The 19,896-nt window shown below is 57.0% G+C and overlaps 1 protein-coding gene across 2 annotated transcripts in view; it reads right to left on the reverse strand.

Annotated features, from left to right (window-relative positions):
- LOC149435005 (guanylate-binding protein 1-like) overlaps positions 1-19,896 on the reverse strand; it is a 63,909-nt gene that overhangs the window by 27,211 nt on the left and 16,802 nt on the right. For both annotated transcript variants that reach the window (XM_089663102.1, XM_089663101.1), the window contains one exon: positions 1,801-1,928. In XM_089663102.1, the coding sequence (XP_089519228.1) occupies positions 1,801-1,928 (128 nt within the window). The remainder of the gene's footprint in view (positions 1-1,800; positions 1,929-19,896) is intronic.

Below are 19,896 nucleotides of genomic sequence, written 5' to 3' on the forward strand. Positions count from 1 at the left end.
TATTATTACTAATGTAGGGGCAATGTTACTGGCTATTATTACTAATGTGGGGGCAATGTTACTGGCTATTATTACTAATGTGGGGGCAATGTTACTGGCTATTATTACTAATGTGGGGGCAATGTTACTGGCTATTATTACTTTCACTGTTTACTGACTTTACTGACTGTTAATGAGAGTAAAGATAGTTCTTAATATGTTACATGGTTGGCATAAAATTGTTCTTAAACTGCTGTTAACTTTATACAGTTGATATAAAATATTTTACTACAGTATTGGGTTCAGAATCTTTTTTTTCTAGATTTTCCTCCTTTAAAATTGAGTGCGTCTTATATTTCGGAGCGTCTTATATGGCGAAAAATACGGTAAATTGGCAGCTTCTGGTCCCCCTTGCTCAGGTATACATTCAGGCAGCTGAGTGAAGAGGAGGAATCAGCCAGGGTCTGAGGAGGTACACCAAAGAGCCTTCTGTGCTCTTTAAAGGAGAGACTGTTGCTACCTGCATTTTCCTTGTACGGTGCCTTGAAAAGGTATGCATACCCCTTGAATTTTTTTACAAATTTTTTTTTTTTTACAAATAAATATCTGAAAAGTGTGGTGTGCATTTTGGGTTGTTTTTCAGGGGTTGGGCTTGACCCCTTAGTTCCAGTGAAGGGAACTCTTAAGGCGTCAGAATACCAAGACATTTTGGACAATTGCTCCCAACTTTGTGGGAGGAGTTTGGGGATGGCCCCTTCCTGTTCCAACATGACTGCGCACCAGTGCACAAAGCAAGGTCCATAAAGACATGAAGGAGCCAATTTGGGGTAGAGGAACTTGCCTGGCCTGAACCCAATAGAACACCTTTGGGATGAATTAGAGCAGAGACTGCAAGACAGGCTTTCTCATCAGTGCCTGACCTCACAAATATATTTCTTGAAGAATGGTCAAACCTTCCCATAGACACACCCCTAAACCTTTTGGATGGCCTTCTCAGAAGAGTTGAAGCTGTTATAGCTGCAAAGGGCGGGCCAACTCAATATTGAACCCTATAGACTAAGTATTCCATGCCATTAAAGGTCATGTGTGTGGAAGGCAAGTGGCTCAATACTTGTGGCGCAATATAGTGTATGTATGTATACACACCCCTTCTACTTGTGCAGCTAAGGGTGCGGAATTCCCTAGCTGCAGATGATTGGCCCATACAGTTTACAGCATCTTGGTGGACTTGCACATGTGGCTTTGACCCCTAGTCTTAACATTCTGGAGCTCATCACTAGTGCTAATTAAGGTCTTTAGGTCTGACCCAGCTTTTCAAATTCTAAACTGTGTACATTTGTCTATGCACACAGGGCATTTACCCAGCTCTTCTGAATGTCTTTCTCCTGGCAGGAGAAAAGCAGCTTTAAAAATGCACCAAAAACAACGTTTAGGTGTGCTTAGTAAGGAGCAGGAATGTCAAGCATTTTGGTATGCATTCATTTCATTGGCCAGAATGTTATTTCATTTTGGCAACTGAAATGAATGAACGTTCAAGTGCTAAAAGTGAAAATTAGAGAGAAAACATAAAAACTGCCAAAAAACAGAAATAACAAATAAAGAAAAATAACATGTGAATAATGTTAATGAAGGCTGGAGAACAAATGACAATACATAGCTACATAGGAAAATATACTTCACCTTCACAAACCATCCATCCAGAAGTACCATTATATTGATCAATACTGAAAATGAAAAATACCCAAAACAAGAGATCCAAGCAATATGTAGCGATAATAATTAATAACCATTTTGATAAGCATCTCATCTTAACATTCTCACCTTCTCTACATCCCCTAGACCTTCTGTATCCAAGAGAACCAGAACAAAATCCTTAAAAATGGGGTGAGGGACACACCACATCCAGATACCTTTGGTCTCAGACTGAATGGTAGAACCCAGACTGAAGCCTGTGAACAGAAAACATGGAAAGTTATTATTGTAACATTACATGGTAGCTTCATATCTTTCTAATTAGAGATGAGCGAATTATTCAAAAATTTGATTCGGCTGATTCGGCGAATTCGTGGAAAAAAATCGTTTTGATTCGAATATATTCGCTGCGAATTTAACTTATAAAAGGGTGTTTCTAGGCTTCAGAGAGCCTTTATATTAGTGCAGAACACTGTACCTTTAATTTAAATGCCCTTGGAGTCTGCTGGGGAAGAGAAATAATACTGTCAGTCAGTATGACATGCAGATGAGTGCCGTCGATCTTAGAATCACCGCACACTTCACTCATTTGGGCAGTCACGGGGCCAAAACCAGAGTGTGGAGCCACAGTGTGGCGGTGGAGGCAGCAGCAATGGGAGGCCATACAGCACCCTATGACAAAATGGAACCCACCAGCAGTGTGAGGAGACCTGAAAGTGGCACATGGCAGAGTGTGGCGATGGAGACAGCAGCAATGGGAGGCCGTACAGGGACCCATGACACACTGTGGACCTGGCAGCAGCATGAGGAGGCGGTACAGGGGCCCATGGCAGATTAGGGGCCTGGCAGCAGCAATGGGAGGCCCGTAATCTGCCAGCACCCTATGACAAAATGGAACCCACCAGCAGTGTGAGGAGACCTGAAAGTGGCACATGGCAGAGTGTGGCGATGGAGACAGCAGCAATGGGAGGCCGTACAGGGACCCATGACACACTGTGGACCTGGCAGCAGCATGAGGAGGCGGTACAGGGGCCCATGGCAGATTACGGGCCTGGCAGCAGCAATGGGAGGCCCGTAATCTGCCAGCACCCTATGACAAAATGGAACCCACCAGCAGTGTGAGGAGACCTGAAAGTGGCACATGGCAGAGTGTGGCGATGGAGACAGCAGCAATGGGAGGCCGTACAGGGACCCATGAGACACTCTGGACCTGGCAGCAGCATGAGGAGGCGGTAAAGGGGCCCATGACAGATTACGGGCCTGGCAGCAGCATGAGGAGTCGGTACGGGGGCCCATGGCAGATTACGGGCCTGGCAGCAGCAATGGGAGGCCATACAGCACCCTATGACAAAATGGAACCCACCAGCAGTGTGAGGAGACCTGAAAGTGGCACATGGCAGAGTGTGGCGATGGAGACAGCAGCAATGGGAGGCCGTACAGGGACCCATGACACACTGTGGACCTGGCAGCAGCATGAGGAGGCGGTACAGGGGCCCATGGCAGATTACGGGCCTGGCAGCAGCAATGGGAGGCCCGTAATCTGCCAGCACCCTATGACAAAATGGAACCCACCAGCAGTGTGAGGAGACCTGAAAGTGGCACATGGCAGAGTGTGGCGATGGAGACAGCAGCAATGGGAGGCCGTACAGGGACCCATGACACACTGTGGACCTGGCAGCAGCATGAGGAGGCGGTACAGGGGCCCATGGCAGATTACGGGCCTGGCAGCAGCAATGGGAGGCCCGTAATCTGCCAGCACCCTATGACAAAATGGAACCCACCAGCAGTGTGAGGAGACCTGAAAGTGGCACATGGCAGAGTGTGGCGATGGAGACAGCAGCAATGGGAGGCCGTACAGGGACCCATGACACACTGTGGACCTGGCAGCAGCATGAGGAGGCGGTACAGGGGCCCATGGCAGATTACGGGCTTGGCAGCAGCAATGGGAGGCCCGTAATCTGCCAGCACCCTATGACAAAATGGAACCCACCAGCAGTGTGAGGAGACCTGAAAGTGGCACATGGCAGAGTGTGGCGATGGAGACAGCAGCAATGGGAGGCCGTACAGGGACTCATGACACACTGTGGACCTGGCAGCAGCATGAGGAGGCGGTACAGGGGCCCATGACAGATTACGGGCCTGGCAGCAGCATGAGGAGTCGGTACGGGGGCCCATGGCAGATTACGGGCCTGGCAGCAGCAATGGGAGGCCATACAGCACCCTATGACAAAATGGAACCCACCAGCAGTGTGAGGAGACCTGAAAGTGGCACATGGCAGAGTGTGGCGATGGAGACAGCAGCAATGGGAGGCCGTACAGGGACCCATGACACACTGTGGACCTGGCAGCAGCATGAGGAGGCGGTACAGGGGCCCATGGCAGATTAGGGGCCTGGCAGCATCAATGGGAGGCCCGTAATCTGCCAGCACCCTATGACAAAATGGAACCCACCAGCAGTGTGAGGAGACCTGAAAGTGGCACATGGCAGAGTGTGGCGATGGAGACAGCAGCAATGGGAGGCCGTACAGGGACCCATGACACACTGTGGACCTGGCAGCAGCATGAGGAGGCGGTAAAGGGGCCCATGACAGATTACGGGCCTGGCAGCAGCATGAGGAGTCGGTACGGGGGCCCATGGCAGATTACGGGCCTGGCAGCAGCAATGGGAGGCCATACAGCACCCTATGACAAAATGGAACCCACCAGCAGTGTGAGGAGACCTGAAAGTGGCACATGGCAGAGTGTGGCGATGGAGACAGCAGCAATGGGAGGCCGTACAGGGACCCATGACACACTGTGGACCTGGCAGCAGCATGAGGAGGCGGTACAGGGGCCCATGGCAGATTACGGGCTTGGCAGCAGCAATGGGAGGCCCGTAATCTGCCAGCACCCTATGACAAAATGGAACCCACCAGCAGTGTGAGGAGACCTGAAAGTGGCACATGGCAGAGTGTGGCGATGGAGACAGCAGCAATGGGAGGCCGTACAGGGACTCATGACACACTGTGGACCTGGCAGCAGCATGAGGAGGCGGTACAGGGGCCCATGACAGATTACGGGCCTGGCAGCAGCATGAGGAGTCGGTACGGGGGCCCATGGCAGATTACGGGCCTGGCAGCAGCAATAGGAGGCCATACAGCACCCTATGACAAAATGGAACCCACCAGCAGTGTGAGGAGACCTGAAAGTGGCACATGGCAGAGTGTGGCGATGGAGACAGCAGCAATGGGAGGCCGTACAGGGACCCATGACACACTGTGGACCTGGCAGCAGCATGAGGAGGCGGTACAGGGGCCCATGGCAGATTACGGGCCTGGCAGCAGCAATGGGAGGCCCGTAATCTGCCAGCACCCTATGACAAAATGGAACCCACCAGCAGTGTGAGGAGACCTGAAAGTGGCACATGGCAGAGTGTGGCGATGGAGACAGCAGCAATGGGAGGCCGTACAGGGACCCATGACACACTGTGGACCTGGCAGCAGCATGAGGAGGCGGTACAGGGGCCCATGACAGATTACGGGCCTGGCAGCAGCATGAGGAGTCGGTACGGGGGCCCATGGCAGATTACGGGCCTGGCAGCAGCAATGGGAGGCCATACAGCACCCTATGACAAAATGGAACCCACCAGCAGTGTGAGGAGACCTGAAAGTGGCACATGGCAGAGTGTGGCGATGGAGACAGCAGCAATGGGAGGCCGTACAGGGACCCATGACACACTGTGGACCTGGCAGCAGCATGAGGAGGCGGTACAGGGGCCCATGGCAGATTACGGGCCTGGCAGCAGCAATGGGAGGCCCGTAATCTGCCAGCACCCTATGACAAAATGGAACCCACCAGCAGTGTGAGGAGACCTGAAAGTGGTACATGGCAGAGTGTGGCGATGGAGACAGCAGCAATGGGAGGCCGTACAGGGACCCATGACACACTGTGGACCTGGCAGCAGCATGAGGAGGCGGTACAGGGGCCCATGGCAGATTACGGGCCTGGCAGCAGCAATGGGAGGCACGTAATCTGCCAGCACCCTATGACAAAATGGAACCCACCAGCAGTGTGAGGAGACCTGAAAGTGGCCCATGGCAGAGTGTGGCGATGGAGACAGCAGCAATGGGAGGCCGTACAGGGACCCATGACACACTGTGGACCTGGCAGCAGCATGAGGAGGCGGTACAGGGGCCCATGGCAGATTACGGGCTTGGCAGCAGCAATGGGAGGCCCGTAATCTGCCAGCACCCTATGACAAAATGGAACCCACCAGCAGTGTGAGGAGACCTGAAAGTAGCACATGGCAGAGTGTGGCGATGGAGACAGCAGCAATGGGAGGCCGTACAGGGACTCATGACACACTGTGGACCTGGCAGCAGCATGAGGAGGCGGTACAGGGGCCCATGACAGATTACGGGCCTGGCAGCAGCATGAGGAGTCGGTACGGGGGCCCATGGCAGATTACGGGCCTGGCAGCAGCAATGGGAGGCCATACAGCACCCTATGACAAAATGGAACCCACCAGCAGTGTGAGGAGACCTGAAAGTGGCACATGGCAGAGTGTGGCGATGGAGACAGCAGCAATGGGAGGCCGTACAGGGACCCATGACATACTGTGGACCTGGCAGCAGCATGAGGAGGCGGTACAGGGGCCCATGGCAGATTACGGGCCTGGCAGCAGCAATGGGAGGCACGTAATCTGCCAGCACCCTATGACAAAATGGAACCCACCAGCAGTGTGAGGAGACCTGAAAGTGGCACATGGCAGAGTGTGGCGATGGAGACAGCAGCAATGGGAGGCCGTACAGGGACCCATGACACACTGTGGACCTGGCAGCAGCATGAGGAGGCGGTACAGGGGCCCATGGCAGATTACGGGCCTGGCAGCAGCAATGGGAGGCCCGTAATCTGCCAGCACCCTATGACAAAATGGAACCCACCAGCAGTGTGAGGAGACCTGAAAGTGGCACATGGCAGAGTGTGGCGATGGAGACAGCAGCAATGGGAGGCCGTACAGGGACCCATGAGACACTCTGGACCTGGCAGCAGCATGAGGAGGCGGTACAGGGGCCCATGGCAGATTACAGGCCTGGCAGCAGCAATGGGAGGCCGTACAGGGACCCATGACACACTGTGGACCTGGCAGCAGCATGAGGAGGCGGTACAGGGGCCCATGGCAGATTACGGGCCTGGCAGCAGCAATGGGAGGCACGTAATCTGCCAGCACCCTATGACAAAATGGAACCCACCAGCAGTGTGAGGAGACCTGAAAGTGGCACATGGCAGAGTGTGGCGATGGAGACAGCAGCAATGGGAGGCCGTACAGGGACCCATGACACACTGTGGACCTGGCAGCAGCATGAGGAGGCGGTACAGGGGCCCATGGCAGATTACGGGCTTTGCAGCAGCAATGGGAGGCCCGTAATCTGCCAGCACCCTATGACAAAATGGAACCCACCAGCAGTGTGAGGAGACCTGAAAGTGGCACATGGCAGAGTGTGGCGATGGAGACAGCAGCAATGGGAGGCCGTACAGGGACTCATGACACACTGTGGACCTGGCAGCAGCATGAGGAGGCGGTACAGGGGCCCATGGCAGATTACGGGCCTGGCAGCAGCAATGGGAGGCACGTAATCTGCCAGCACCCTATGACAAAATGGAACCCACCAGCAGTGTGAGGAGACCTGAAAGTGGCACATGGCAGAGTGTGGCGATGGAGACAGCAGCAATGGGTGGCCGTACAGGGACCCATGAGACACTCTGGACCTGGCAGCAGCATGAGGAGGCGGTACAGGGGCCCATGACAGATTACGGGCCTGGCAGCAGCATGAGGAGTCGGTACGGGGGCCCATGGCAGATTACGGGCCTGGCAGCAGCAATAGGAGGCCATACAGCACCCTATGACAAAATGGAACCCACCAGCAGTGTGAGGAGACCTGAAAGTGGCACATGGCAGAGTGTGGCGATGGAGACAGCAGCAATGGTAGGCCGTACAGGGACCCATGACACACTGTGGACCTGACAGCAGCATGAGGAGGCGGTACAGGGGCCCATGGAAAATTACGGGCCTGGCAGCAGCAATGGGAGGCACGTAATCTGCCAGCACCCTATGACAAAATGGAACCCACCAGCAGTGTGAGGAGACCTGAAAGTGGCACATGGCAGAGTGTGGCGATGGAGACAGCAGCAATGGGAGGCGGTACAGGGACCCATGAGACACTGTGGACCTGGCAGCAGCATGAGGAGGCGGTACAGGGGCCCATGGCAGATTACGGGCCTGGCAGCAGCAATGGAAGTCCCGTAATCCGCCAGCACCCTATGACAAAATGGAACCCACCAGCAGTGTGAGGAGACCTGAAAGTGGCACATGGCAGAGTGTGGCGATGGAGACAGCAGCAATGGGAGGCCGTACAGGGACCCATGACACACTGTGGACCTGGCAGCAGCATGAGGAGGCGGTACAGGGGCCCATGGCAGATTACGGGCCTGGCAGCAGCAATGGGAGGCCATACAGCACCCTATGACAAAATGGAACCCACCAGCAGTGTGAGGAGACCTGAAAGTGGCACATGGCAGAGTGTGGCGATGGAGACAGCAGCAATGGGAGGCCGTACAGGGACCCATGACACACTGTGGACCTGGCAGCAGCATGAGGAGGCGGTACAGGGGCCCATGGCAGATTATGGGCCTGGCAGCAGCAATGGGAGGCCCGTAATCTGCCAGCACCCTATGACAAAATGGAACGCACCAGCAGTGTGAGGAGACCTGAAAGTGGCACATGGCAGAGTGTGGCGATGGAGACAAAAGCAATGGGAGGCCGTACAGGGACCCATGAGACACTCTGGACCTGGCAGCAGCATGAGGAGGCGGTACAGGGGCCCATGACAGATTACGGGCCTGGCAGCAGCATGAGGAGTCGGTACGGGGGCCCATGGCAGATTACGGGCCTGGCAGCAGCAATAGGAGGCCATACAGCACCCTATGACAAAATGGAACCCACCAGCAGTGTGAGGAGACCTGAAAGTGGCACATGGCAGAGTGTGGCGATGAAGACAGTAGCAATGGGAGGCAGTACAGGGACCCATGACACACTGTGGACCTGGCAGCAGCATGAGGAGGCGGTACAGGGGCCCATGGCAGATTACGGGCCTGGCAGCAGCAATGGGAGGCTCGTATTCTGCCAGCACCCTATGACAAAATGGAACCCACCAGCAGTGTGAGGAGACCTGAAAGTGGCACATGGCAGAGTGTGGCGATGGAGACAGCAGCAATGGGAGGCCGTACAGGGACCCATGAGACACTCTGGACCTGGCAGCAGCATGAGGAGGCAGTACAGGGGCCCATGACAGATTACGGGCCTGGCAGCAGCATGAGGAGTCGGTACGGGGGCCCATGGCAGATTACGGGCCTGGCAGCAGCAATAGGAGGCCATACAGCACCCTATGACAAAATGGAACCCACCAGCAGTGTGAGGAGACTTGAAAGTGGCACATGGCAGAGTGTGGCGATGAAGACAGTAGCAATGGGAGGCCGTACAGGGACCCATGACACACTGTGGACCTGGCAGCAGCATGAGGAGGCGGTACAGGGGCCCATGGCAGATTACGGGCCTGGCAGCAGCAATGGGAGGCCCGTAATCTGCCAGCACCCTATGACAAAATGGAACCCACCAGAAGTGTGAGGAGACCTGAAAGTGGCACATGGCAGAGTGTGGCGATGGAGACAGCAGCAATGGGAGGCCGTACAGGGACCCATGACACACTGTGGACCTGGCAGCAGCATGAGGAGGCGGTACAGGGACACATGGCAGATTACGGGCCTGGCAGCAGCAATGGGAGGCACGTAATCTGCCAGCACCCTATGACAAAATGGAACCCACCAGCAGTGTGAGGAGACCTGAAAGTGGCACATGGCAGAGTGTGGCGATGGAGACAGCAGCAATGGGAGGCCGTACAGGGACCCATGACACACTCTGGACCTGGCAGCAGCATGAGGAGGCGGTACAGGGGCCCATGGCAGATTACGGGCCTGGCAGCAGCAATGGGAGGCCCGTAATCTGCCAGCACCCTATGACAAAATGGAAACCACCAGCAGTGTGAGGAGACCTGAAAGTGGCACATGGCAGAGTGTGGCGATGGAGACAGCAGCAATGGGAGGCCGTACAGGGACCCATGAGACACTCTGGACCTAGCAGCAGCATGAGGAGGCGGTACAGGGGCCCATGACAGATTACGGGCCTGGCAGCAGCAGAGGAGTCGGTACGGGGGCCCATGGCAAATTACGGGCCTGGCAGCAGCAATGGGAGGCCATACAGCACCCTATGACAAAATGGAACCCACCAGCAGTGTGAGGAGACCTGAAAGTGGCACATGGCAGAGTGTGGCGATGGAGACAGCAGCAATGGGAGGCCGTACAGGGACCCATGACACACTGAGGACTTGGCAGCAGCATGAGGAGGCGGTACAGGGGCCCATGGCAGATTACGGGCCTGGCAGCAGCAATGGGAGGCCCGTAATCTGCCAGCACCCTATGACAAAATGGAACCCACCAGCAGTGTGAGGAGACCTGAAAGTGGCACATGGCAGAGTGTGGCGATGGAGACAGCAGCAATGGGAGGCCGTACAGGGACCCATGAGACACTGTGGACCTGGCAGCAGCATGAGGAGGCGGTACAGGGGCCCATGGCAGATTACGGGCCTGGCAGCAGCAATGGGAGGCCCGTAATCTGCCAGCACCATATGACAAAATGGAACCCACTAGCAGTGTGAGGAGACCTGAAAGTGGCACATGGCAGAGTGTGACGATGGAGACAGCAGCAATGGGAGGCCGTACAGGGACCCATGAAACACTGTGGACCTGGCAGCAGCATGAGGAGGCGGTACAGGGGCCCATGGCAGATTACGGGCCTGGCAGCAGCAATGGGAGGCCATACAGCACCCTATGACAAAATGGAACCCACCAGCAGTGTGAGGAGACCTGAAAGTGGCACATGGCAGAGTGTGGCGATGGAGACAGCAGCAATGGGAGGCCGTACAGGGACCCATGACACACTGTGGACCTGGCAGCAGCATGAGGAGGCTGTACAGGGGCCCATGGCAGATTACGGGCTTGGCAGCAGCAATGGGAGGCCCGTTATCTGCCAGCACCCTATGACAAAATGGAACCCACCAGCAGTGTGAGGAGACCTGAAAGTGGCACATGGCAGAGTGTGGCGATGGAGACAGCAGCAATGGGAGGCCGTACAGGGACCCATGACACACTGTGGACCTGGCAGCAGCATGAGGAGGCGGTACAGGGGCCCATGGCAGATTACGGGACTGGCAGCAGCAATGGGAGGCCCGTAATCTGCCAGCACCCTATGACAAAATGGAACCCACCAGCAGTGTGAGGAGACCTGAAAGTGGCACATGGCAGAGTGTGGCGATGGAGACAGCAGCAATGGGAGGCCATACAGGGACCCATGAGACACTCTGGACCTGGCAGCAGCATGAGGAGGCGGTACAGGGGCCCATGGCAGATTACGGGCCTGGCAGCAGCAATGGGAGGCCCGTAATCTGCCAGCACCCTATGACAAAATGGAACCCACTAGCAGTGTGAGGAGACCTGAAAGTGGCACATGGCAGAGTGTGGCTATGGAGACAGCAGCAATGGGAGGCCGTACAGGGACCCATGAGACACTCTGGACCTGGCAGCAGCATGAGGAGGCGGTACAGGGGCCCATGACAGATTACGGGCCTGGCAGCAGCATGAGGAGTCGGTACGGGGGCCCATGGCAGAATACGGGCCTGGCAGCAGCAATAGGAGGCCATACAGCACCCTATGACAAAATGGAACCCACCAGCAGTGTGAGGAGACCTGAAAGTGGCACATGGCAGAGTGTGGCGATGAAGACAGTAGCAATGGGAGGCCGTACAGGGACCCATGACACACTGTGGACCTGGCAGCAGCATGAGGAGGCGGTACAGGGGCCCATGGCAGATAACGGGCCTGGCAGCAGCAATGGGAGGCCCGTAATCTGCCAGCACCCTATGACAAAATGGAACCCACCAGCAGTGTGAGGAGACCTGAAAGTGGCACATGGCAGAGTGTGGCGATGGAGACAGCAGCAATGGGAGGCCGTACAGGGACCCATGACACACTGTGGACCTGGCAGCAGCATGAGGAGGCGGTACAGGGGCCCATGGCAGATTACGGGCCTGGCAGCAGCAATGGGAGGCACGTAATCTGCCAGCACCCTATGACAAAATGGAACCCACCAGCAGTGTGAGGAGACCTGAAAGTGGCACATGGCAGAGTGTGGCGATGGAGACAGCAGCAATGGGAGGCCGTACAGGGACCCATGACACACTGTGGACCTGGCAGCAGCATGAGGAGGCGGTACAGGGGCCCATGGCAGATTACGGGCCTGGCAGCAGCAATGGGAGGCACGTAATCTGCCAGCACCCTATGACAAAATGGAACCCACCAGCAGTGTGAGGAGACCTGAAAGTGGCACATGGCAGAGTGTGGCGATGGAGACAGCAGCAATGGGAGGCCGTACAGGGACCCATGACACACTGTGGACCTGGCAGCAGCATGAGGAGGCGGTACAGGGGCCCATGGCAGATTACGGGCCTGGCAGCAGCAATGGGAGGCCCGTAATCTGCCAGCACCCTATGACAAAATGGAACCCACCAGCAGTGTGAGGAGACCTGAAAGTGGCACATGGTAGAGTGTGGCGATGGAAATAGCAGCAATGGGAGGCCGTACAGGGACCCATGAGACACTCTGGACCTGGCAGCAGCATGAGGAGGCGGTACAGGGGCCCATGGCAGATTACGGGCCTGGCAGCAGCAATGGGAGGCACGTAATCTGCCAGCACCCTATGACAAAATGGAACCCACCAGCAGTGTGAGGAGACCTGAAAGTGGCACATGGCAGAGTGTGGCGATGGAGACAGCAGCAATGGGGGGCCGTACAGGGACCCATGAAACACTGTGGACCTGGCAGCAGCATGAGGAGGCGGTACAGGGGCCCATGGCAGATTACGGGCCTGGCAGCAGCAATGGGAGGCCATACAGCACCCTATGACAAAATGGAACCCACCAGCAGTGTGAGGAGACCTGAAAGTGGCACATGGCAGAGTGTGGCGATGGAGACAGCAGCAATGGGAGGCCGTACATGGACCCATGACACACTGTGGACCTGGCAGCAGCATGAGGAGGCGGTACAGGGGCCCATGGCAGATTACGGGCCTGGCAGCAGCAATGGGAGGCCCGTAATCTGCCAGCACCCTATGACAAAATGGAACCCACCAGCAGTGTGAGGAGACCTGAAAGTGGCACATGGCAGAGTGTGGCGATGGAGACAGCAGCAATGGGAGGCCGTACAGGGACCCATGAGACACTCTGGACCTGGCAGCAGCATGAGGAGGCGGTACAGGGGCCCATGACAGATTACAGGCCTGGCAGCAGCATGAGGAGTCGGTACGGGGGCCCATGGCAGATTACGGGCCTGGCAGCAGCAATGGGAGGCCATACAGCACCCTATGACAAAATGGAACCCACCAGCAGTGTGAGGAGACCTGAAAGTGGCACATGGCAGAGTGTGGCGATGGAGACAGCAGCAATGGGAGGCCGTACAGGGACCCATGACACACTGTGGACCTGGCAGCAGCATGAGGAGGCGGTACAGGGGCCCATGGCAGATTACGGGCCTGGCAGCAGCAATGGGAGGCACGTAATCTGCCAGCACCCTATGACAAAATGGAACCCACCAGCAGTGTGAGGAGACCTGAAAGTGGCACATGGCAGAGTGTGGCGATGGAGACAGCAGCAATGGGTGGCCGTACAGGGACCCATGAGACACTCTGGACCTGGCAGCAGCATGAGGAGGCGGTACAGGGGCCCATGACAGATTACGGGCCTGGCAGCAGCATGAGGAGTCGGTACGGGGGCCCATGGCAGATTACGGGCCTGGCAGCAGCAATAGGAGGCCATACAGCACCCTATGACAAAATGGAACCCACCAGCAGTGTGAGGAGACCTGAAAGTGGCACATGGCAGAGTGTGGCGATGGAGACAGCAGCAATGGTAGGCCGTACAGGGACCCATGACACACTGTGGACCTGACAGCAGCATGAGGAGGCGGTACAGGGGCCCATGGAAAATTACGGGCCTGGCAGCAGCAATGGGAGGCACGTAATCTGCCAGCACCCTATGACAAAATGGAACCCACCAGCAGTGTGAGGAGACCTGAAAGTGGCACATGGCAGAGTGTGGCGATGGAGACAGCAGCAATGGGAGGCCGTACAGGGACCCATGAGACACTGTGGACCTGGCAGCAGCATGAGGAGGCGGTACAGGGGCCCATGGCAGATTACGGGCCTGGCAGCAGCAATGGAAGTCCCGTAATCCGCCAGCACCCTATGACAAAATGGAACCCACCAGCAGTGTGAGGAGACCTGAAAGTGGCACATGGCAGAGTGTGGCGATGGAGACAGCAGCAATGGGAGGCCGTACAGGGACCCATGACACACTGTGGACCTGGCAGCAGCATGAGGAGGCGGTACAGGGGCCCATGGCAGATTACGGGCCTGGCAGCAGCAATGGGAGGCCATACAGCACCCTATGACAAAATGGAACCCACCAGCAGTGTGAGGAGACCTGAAAGTGGCACATGGCAGAGTGTGGCGATGGAGACAGCAGCAATGGGAGGCCGTACAGGGACCCATGACACACTGTGGACCTGGCAGCAGCATGAGGAGGCGGTACAGGGGCCCATGGCAGATTATGGGCCTGGCAGCAGCAATGGGAGGCCCGTAATCTGCCAGCACCCTATGACAAAATGGAACCCACCAGCAGTGTGAGGAGACCTGAAAGTGGCACATGGCAGAGTGTGGCGATGGAGACAAAAGCAATGGGAGGCCGTACAGGGACCCATGAGACACTCTGGACCTGGCAGCAGCATGAGGAGGCGGTACAGGGGCCCATGACAGATTACGGGCCTGGCAGCAGCATGAGGAGTCGGTACGGGGGCCCATGGCAGATTACGGGCCTGGCAGCAGCAATAGGAGGCCATACAGCACCCTATGACAAAATGGAACCCACCAGCAGTGTGAGGAGACCTGAAAGTGGCACATGGCAGAGTGTGGCGATGAAGACAGTAGCAATGGGAGGCAGTACAGGGACATATGACACACTGTGGACCTGGCAGCAGCATGAGGAGGCGGTACAGGGGCCCATGGCAGATTACGGGCCTGGCAGCAGCAATGGGAGGCTCGTATTCTGCCAGCACCCTATGACAAAATGGAACCCACCAGCAGTGTGAGGAGACCTGAAAGTGGCACATGGCAGAGTGTGGCGATGGAGACAGCAGCAATGGGAGGCCGTACAGGGACCCATGAGACACTCTGGACCTGGCAGCAGCATGAGGAGGCAGTACAGGGGCCCATGACAGATTACGGGCCTGGCAGCAGCATGAGGAGTCGGTACGGGGGCCCATGGCAGATTACGGGCCTGGCAGCAGCAATAGGAGGCCATACAGCACCCTATGACAAAATGGAACCCACCAGCAGTGTGAGGAGACTTGAAAGTGGCACATGGCAGAGTGTGGCGATGAAGACAGTAGCAATGGGAGGCCGTACAGGGACCCATGACACACTGTGGACCTGGCAGCAGCATGAGGAGGCGGTACAGGGGCCCATGGCAGATTACGGGCCTGGCAGCAGCAATGGGAGGCCCGTAATCTGCCAGCACCCTATGACAAAATGGAACCCACCAGAAGTGTGAGGAGACCTGAAAGTGGCACATGGCAGAGTGTGGCGATGGAGACAGCAGCAATGGGAGGCCGTACAGGGACCCATGACACACTGTGGACCTGGCAGCAGCATGAGGAGGCGGTACAGGGACACATGGCAGATTACGGGCCTGGCAGCAGCAATGGGAGGCGCGTAATCTGCCAGCACCCTATGACAAAATGGAACCCACCAGCAGTGTGAGGAGACCTGAAAGTGGCACATGGCAGAGTGTGGCGATGGAGACAGCAGCAATGGGAGGCCGTACAGGGACCCATGACACACTGTGGACCTGGCAGCAGCATGAGGAGGCGGTACAGGGGCCCATGGCAGATTACGGGCCTGGCAGCAGCAATGGGAGGCCCGTAATCTGCCAGCACCCTATGACAAAATGGAAACCACCAGCAGTGTGAGGAGACCTGAAAGTGGCACATGGCAGAGTGTGGCGATGGAGACAGCAGCAATGGGAGGCCGTACAGGGACCCATGAGACACTCTGGACCTAGCAGCAGCATGAGGAGGCGGTACAGGGGCCCATGACAGATTACGGGCCTGGCAGCAGCATGAGGAGTCGGTACGGGGGCCCATGGCAAATTACGGGCCTGGCAGCAGCAATGGGAGGCCATACAGCACCCTATGACAAAATGGAACCCACCAGCAGTGTGAGGAGACCTGAAAGTGGCACATGGCAGAGTGTGGCGATGGAGACAGCAGCAATGGGAGGCCGTACAGGGACCCATGACACACTGTGGACCTGGCAGCAGCATGAGGAGGCGGTACAGGGGCCCATGGCAGATTACGGGCCTGGCAGCAGCAATGGGAGGCACGTAATCTGCCAGCACCCTATGACAAAATGGAACCCACCAGCAGTGTGAGGAGACCTGAAAGTGGCACATGGCAGAGTGTGGCGATGGAGACAGCAGCAATGGGAGGCCGTACAGGGACCCATGACACACTGTGGACCTGGCAGCAGCATGAGGAGGCGGTACAGGGGCCCATGGCAGATTACGGGCCTGGCAGCAGCAATGGGAGGCACGTAATCTGCCAGCACCCTATGACAAAATGGAACCCACCAGCAGTGTGAGGAGACCTGAAAGTGGCACATGGCAGAGTGTGGCGATGGAGACAGCAGCAATGGGAGGCCGTACAGGGACCCATGACACACTGTGGACCTGGCAGCAGCATGAGGAGGCGGTACAGGGGCCCATGGCAGATTACGGGCCTGGCAGCAGCAATGGGAGGCCCGTAATCTGCCAGCACCCTATGACAAAATGGAACCCACCAGCAGTGTGAGGAGACCTGAAAGTGGCACATGGTAGAGTGTGGCGATGGAAATAGCAGCAATGGGAGGCCGTACAGGGACCCATGAGACACTGTGGACCTGGCAGCAGCATGAGGAGGCGGTACAGGGGCCCATGGCAGATTACGGGCCTGGCAGCAGCAATGGGAGGCACGTAATCTGCCAGCACCCTATGACAAAATGGAACCCACCAGCAGTGTGAGGAGACCTGAAAGTGGCACATGGCAGAGTGTGGCGATGGAGACAGCAGCAATGGGAGGCCGTACAGGGACCCATGAAACACTGTGGACCTGGCAGCAGCATGAGGAGGCGGTACAGGGGCCCATGGCAGATTACGGGCCTGGCAGCAGCAATGGGAGGCCATACAGCACCCTATGACAAAATGGAACCCACCAGCAGTGTGAGGAGACCTGAAAGTGGCACATGGCAGAGTGTGGCGATGGAGACAGCAGCAATGGGAGGCCGTACAGGGACCCATGACACACTGTGGACCTGGCAGCAGCATGAGGAGGCGGTACAGGGGCCCATGGCAGATTACGGGCCTGGCAGCAGCAATGGGAGGCCCGTAATCTGCCAGCACCCTATGACAAAATGGAACCCACCAGCAGTGTGAGGAGACCTGAAAGTGGCACATGGCAGAGTGTGGCGATGGAGACAGCAGCAATGGGAGGCCGTACAGGGACCCATGAGACACTCTGGACCAGGCAGCAGCATGAGGAGGCGGTACAGGGGCCCATGACAGATTACGGGCCTGGCAGCAGCATGAGGAGTCGGTACGGGGGCCCATGGCAGATTACGGGCCTGGCAGCAGCAATAGGAGGCCATACAGCACCCTATGACAAAATGGAATCCACCAGCAGTGTGAGGAGACCTGAAAGTGGCACATGGCAGAGTGTGGCGATGAAGACAGTAGCAATGGGAGGCCGTACAGGGACCCATGACACACTGTGGACCTGGCAGCAGCATGAGGAGGCGGTACAGGGGCCCATGGCAGATAACGGGCCTGGCAGCAGCAATGGGAGGCCCGTAATCTGCCAGCACCCTATGACAAAATGGAACCCACCAGCAATGTGAGGAGACCTGAAAGTGGCACATGGCAGAGTGTGGCGATGGAGACAGCAGCAATGGGAGGCCGTACAGGGACCCGTGAGACACTCTGGACCTGGCAGCAGCATGAGGAGGCGGTACAGGGGCCCATGGCAGATTACGGGCCTGGCAGCAGCAATGGGTGGCACGTAATCTGTCAGCACCCTATGACAAAATGGAACCCACCAGCAGTGTGAGGAGACCTGAAAGTGGCACATGGCAGAGTGTGGCGATGGAGACAGCAGCAATGGGAGGCCGTACAGGGACCCATGACACACTGTGGACCTGGCAGCAGCATGAGGAGGCGGTACAGGGGCCCATGGCAGATTACGGGCCTGGCAGCAGCAATGGGAGGCACGTAATCTGCCAGCACCCTATGACAAAATAGAACCCACCAGCAGTGTGAGGAGACCTGAAAGTGGCACATGGCAGAGTGTGGCGATGGAGACAGCAGCAATGGGAGGCCGTACAGGGACCCATGACACACTGTGGACCTGGCAGCAGCATGAGGAGGCGGTACAGGGGCCCATGGCAGATTACGGGCCTGGCAGCAGCAATGGGAGGCCCGTAATCTGCCAGCACCCTATGACAAAATGGAACCCACCAGCAGTGTGAGGAGACCTGAAAGTGGCACATGGTAGAGTTTGGCGATGGAAACAGCAGCAATGGGAGGCCGTACAGGGACCCATGAGACACTCTGGACCTGGCAGCAGCATGAGGAGGCGGTACAGGGGCCCATGGCAGATTACGGGCCTGGCAGCAGCAATGGGAGGCCCGTAATCTGCCAGCACCCTATGACAAAATGGAACCCACCAGCAGTGTGAGGAGACCTGAAAGTGGCACATGGCAGAGTGTGGCGATGGAGACAGCAGCAATGGGAGGCCGTACAAGGACCCATGACACACTGTGGACCTGGCAGCAGCATGAGGAGGCGGTACAGGGGCCCATGGCAGATTACGGGCCTGGCAGCAGCAATGGGAGGCACGTAATCTGCCAGCACCCTATGACAAAATGGAACCCACCAGCAGTGTGAGGAGACCTGAAAGTGGCACATGGCAGAGTGTGGCGATGGAGACAGCAGCAATGGGAGGCCGTACAGGGACCCATGAAACACTGTGGACCTGGCAGCAGCATGAGGAGGCGGTACAGGGGCCCATGGCAGATTACGGGCCTGGCAGCAGCAATGGGAGGCCATACAGCACCCTATGACAAAATGGAACCCACCAGCAGTGTGAGGAGACCTGAAAGTGGCACATGGCAGAGTGTGGCGATGGAGACAGCAGCAATGGGAGGCCGTACAGGGACCCATGACACACTGTGGAACTGGCAGCAGCATGAGGAGGCGGTACAGGGGCCCATGGCAGATTACGGGCCTGGCAGCAGCAATTGGAGGCCCGTAATCTGCCAGCACCCTATGACAAAATGGAACCCACCAGCAGTGTGAGGAGACCTGAAAGTGGCACATGGCAGAGTGTGGCGATGGAGACAGCAGCAATGGGAGGCCGTACAGGGACCCATGAGACACTCTGGACCTGGCAGCAGCATGAGGAGGCGGTACAGGGGCCCATGACAGATTACGGGCCTGGCAGCAGCATGAGGAGTCGGTACGGGGGCCCATGGCAGATTACGGGCCTGGCAGCAGCAATAGGAGGCCATACAGCACCCTATGACAAAATGGAACCCACCAGCAGTGTGAGGAGACCTGAAAGTGGCACATGGCAGAGTGTGGCGATGAAGACAGTAGCAATGGGAGGCCGTACAGGGACCCATGACACACTATGGACCTGGCAGCAGCATGAGGAGGCGGTACAGGGGCCCATGGCAGATAACGGGCCTAGCAGCAGCAATGGGAGGCCCGTAATCTGCCAGCACCCTATGACAAAATGGAACCCACCAGCAGTGTGAGGAGACCTGAAAGTGGCACATGGCAGAGTGTGGCGATGGAGACAGCAGCAATGGGAGGCCGTACAGGGACCCATGAGACACTCTGGACCTGGCAGCAGCATGAGGAAGCGGTACAGGGGCCCATGGCAGATTACGGGCCTGGCAGCAGCAATGGGAGGCACGTAATCTGCCAGCACCCT

The sequence above is a fragment of the Staurois parvus genome, unplaced genomic scaffold (genome assembly GCF_062004578.1).
Source record: "Staurois parvus isolate SC_StPar_1 unplaced genomic scaffold, SC_StPar_1.0 ptg001626l, whole genome shotgun sequence".
NCBI classification, from domain to species: Eukaryota; Metazoa; Chordata; class Amphibia; order Anura; family Ranidae; genus Staurois; species Staurois parvus.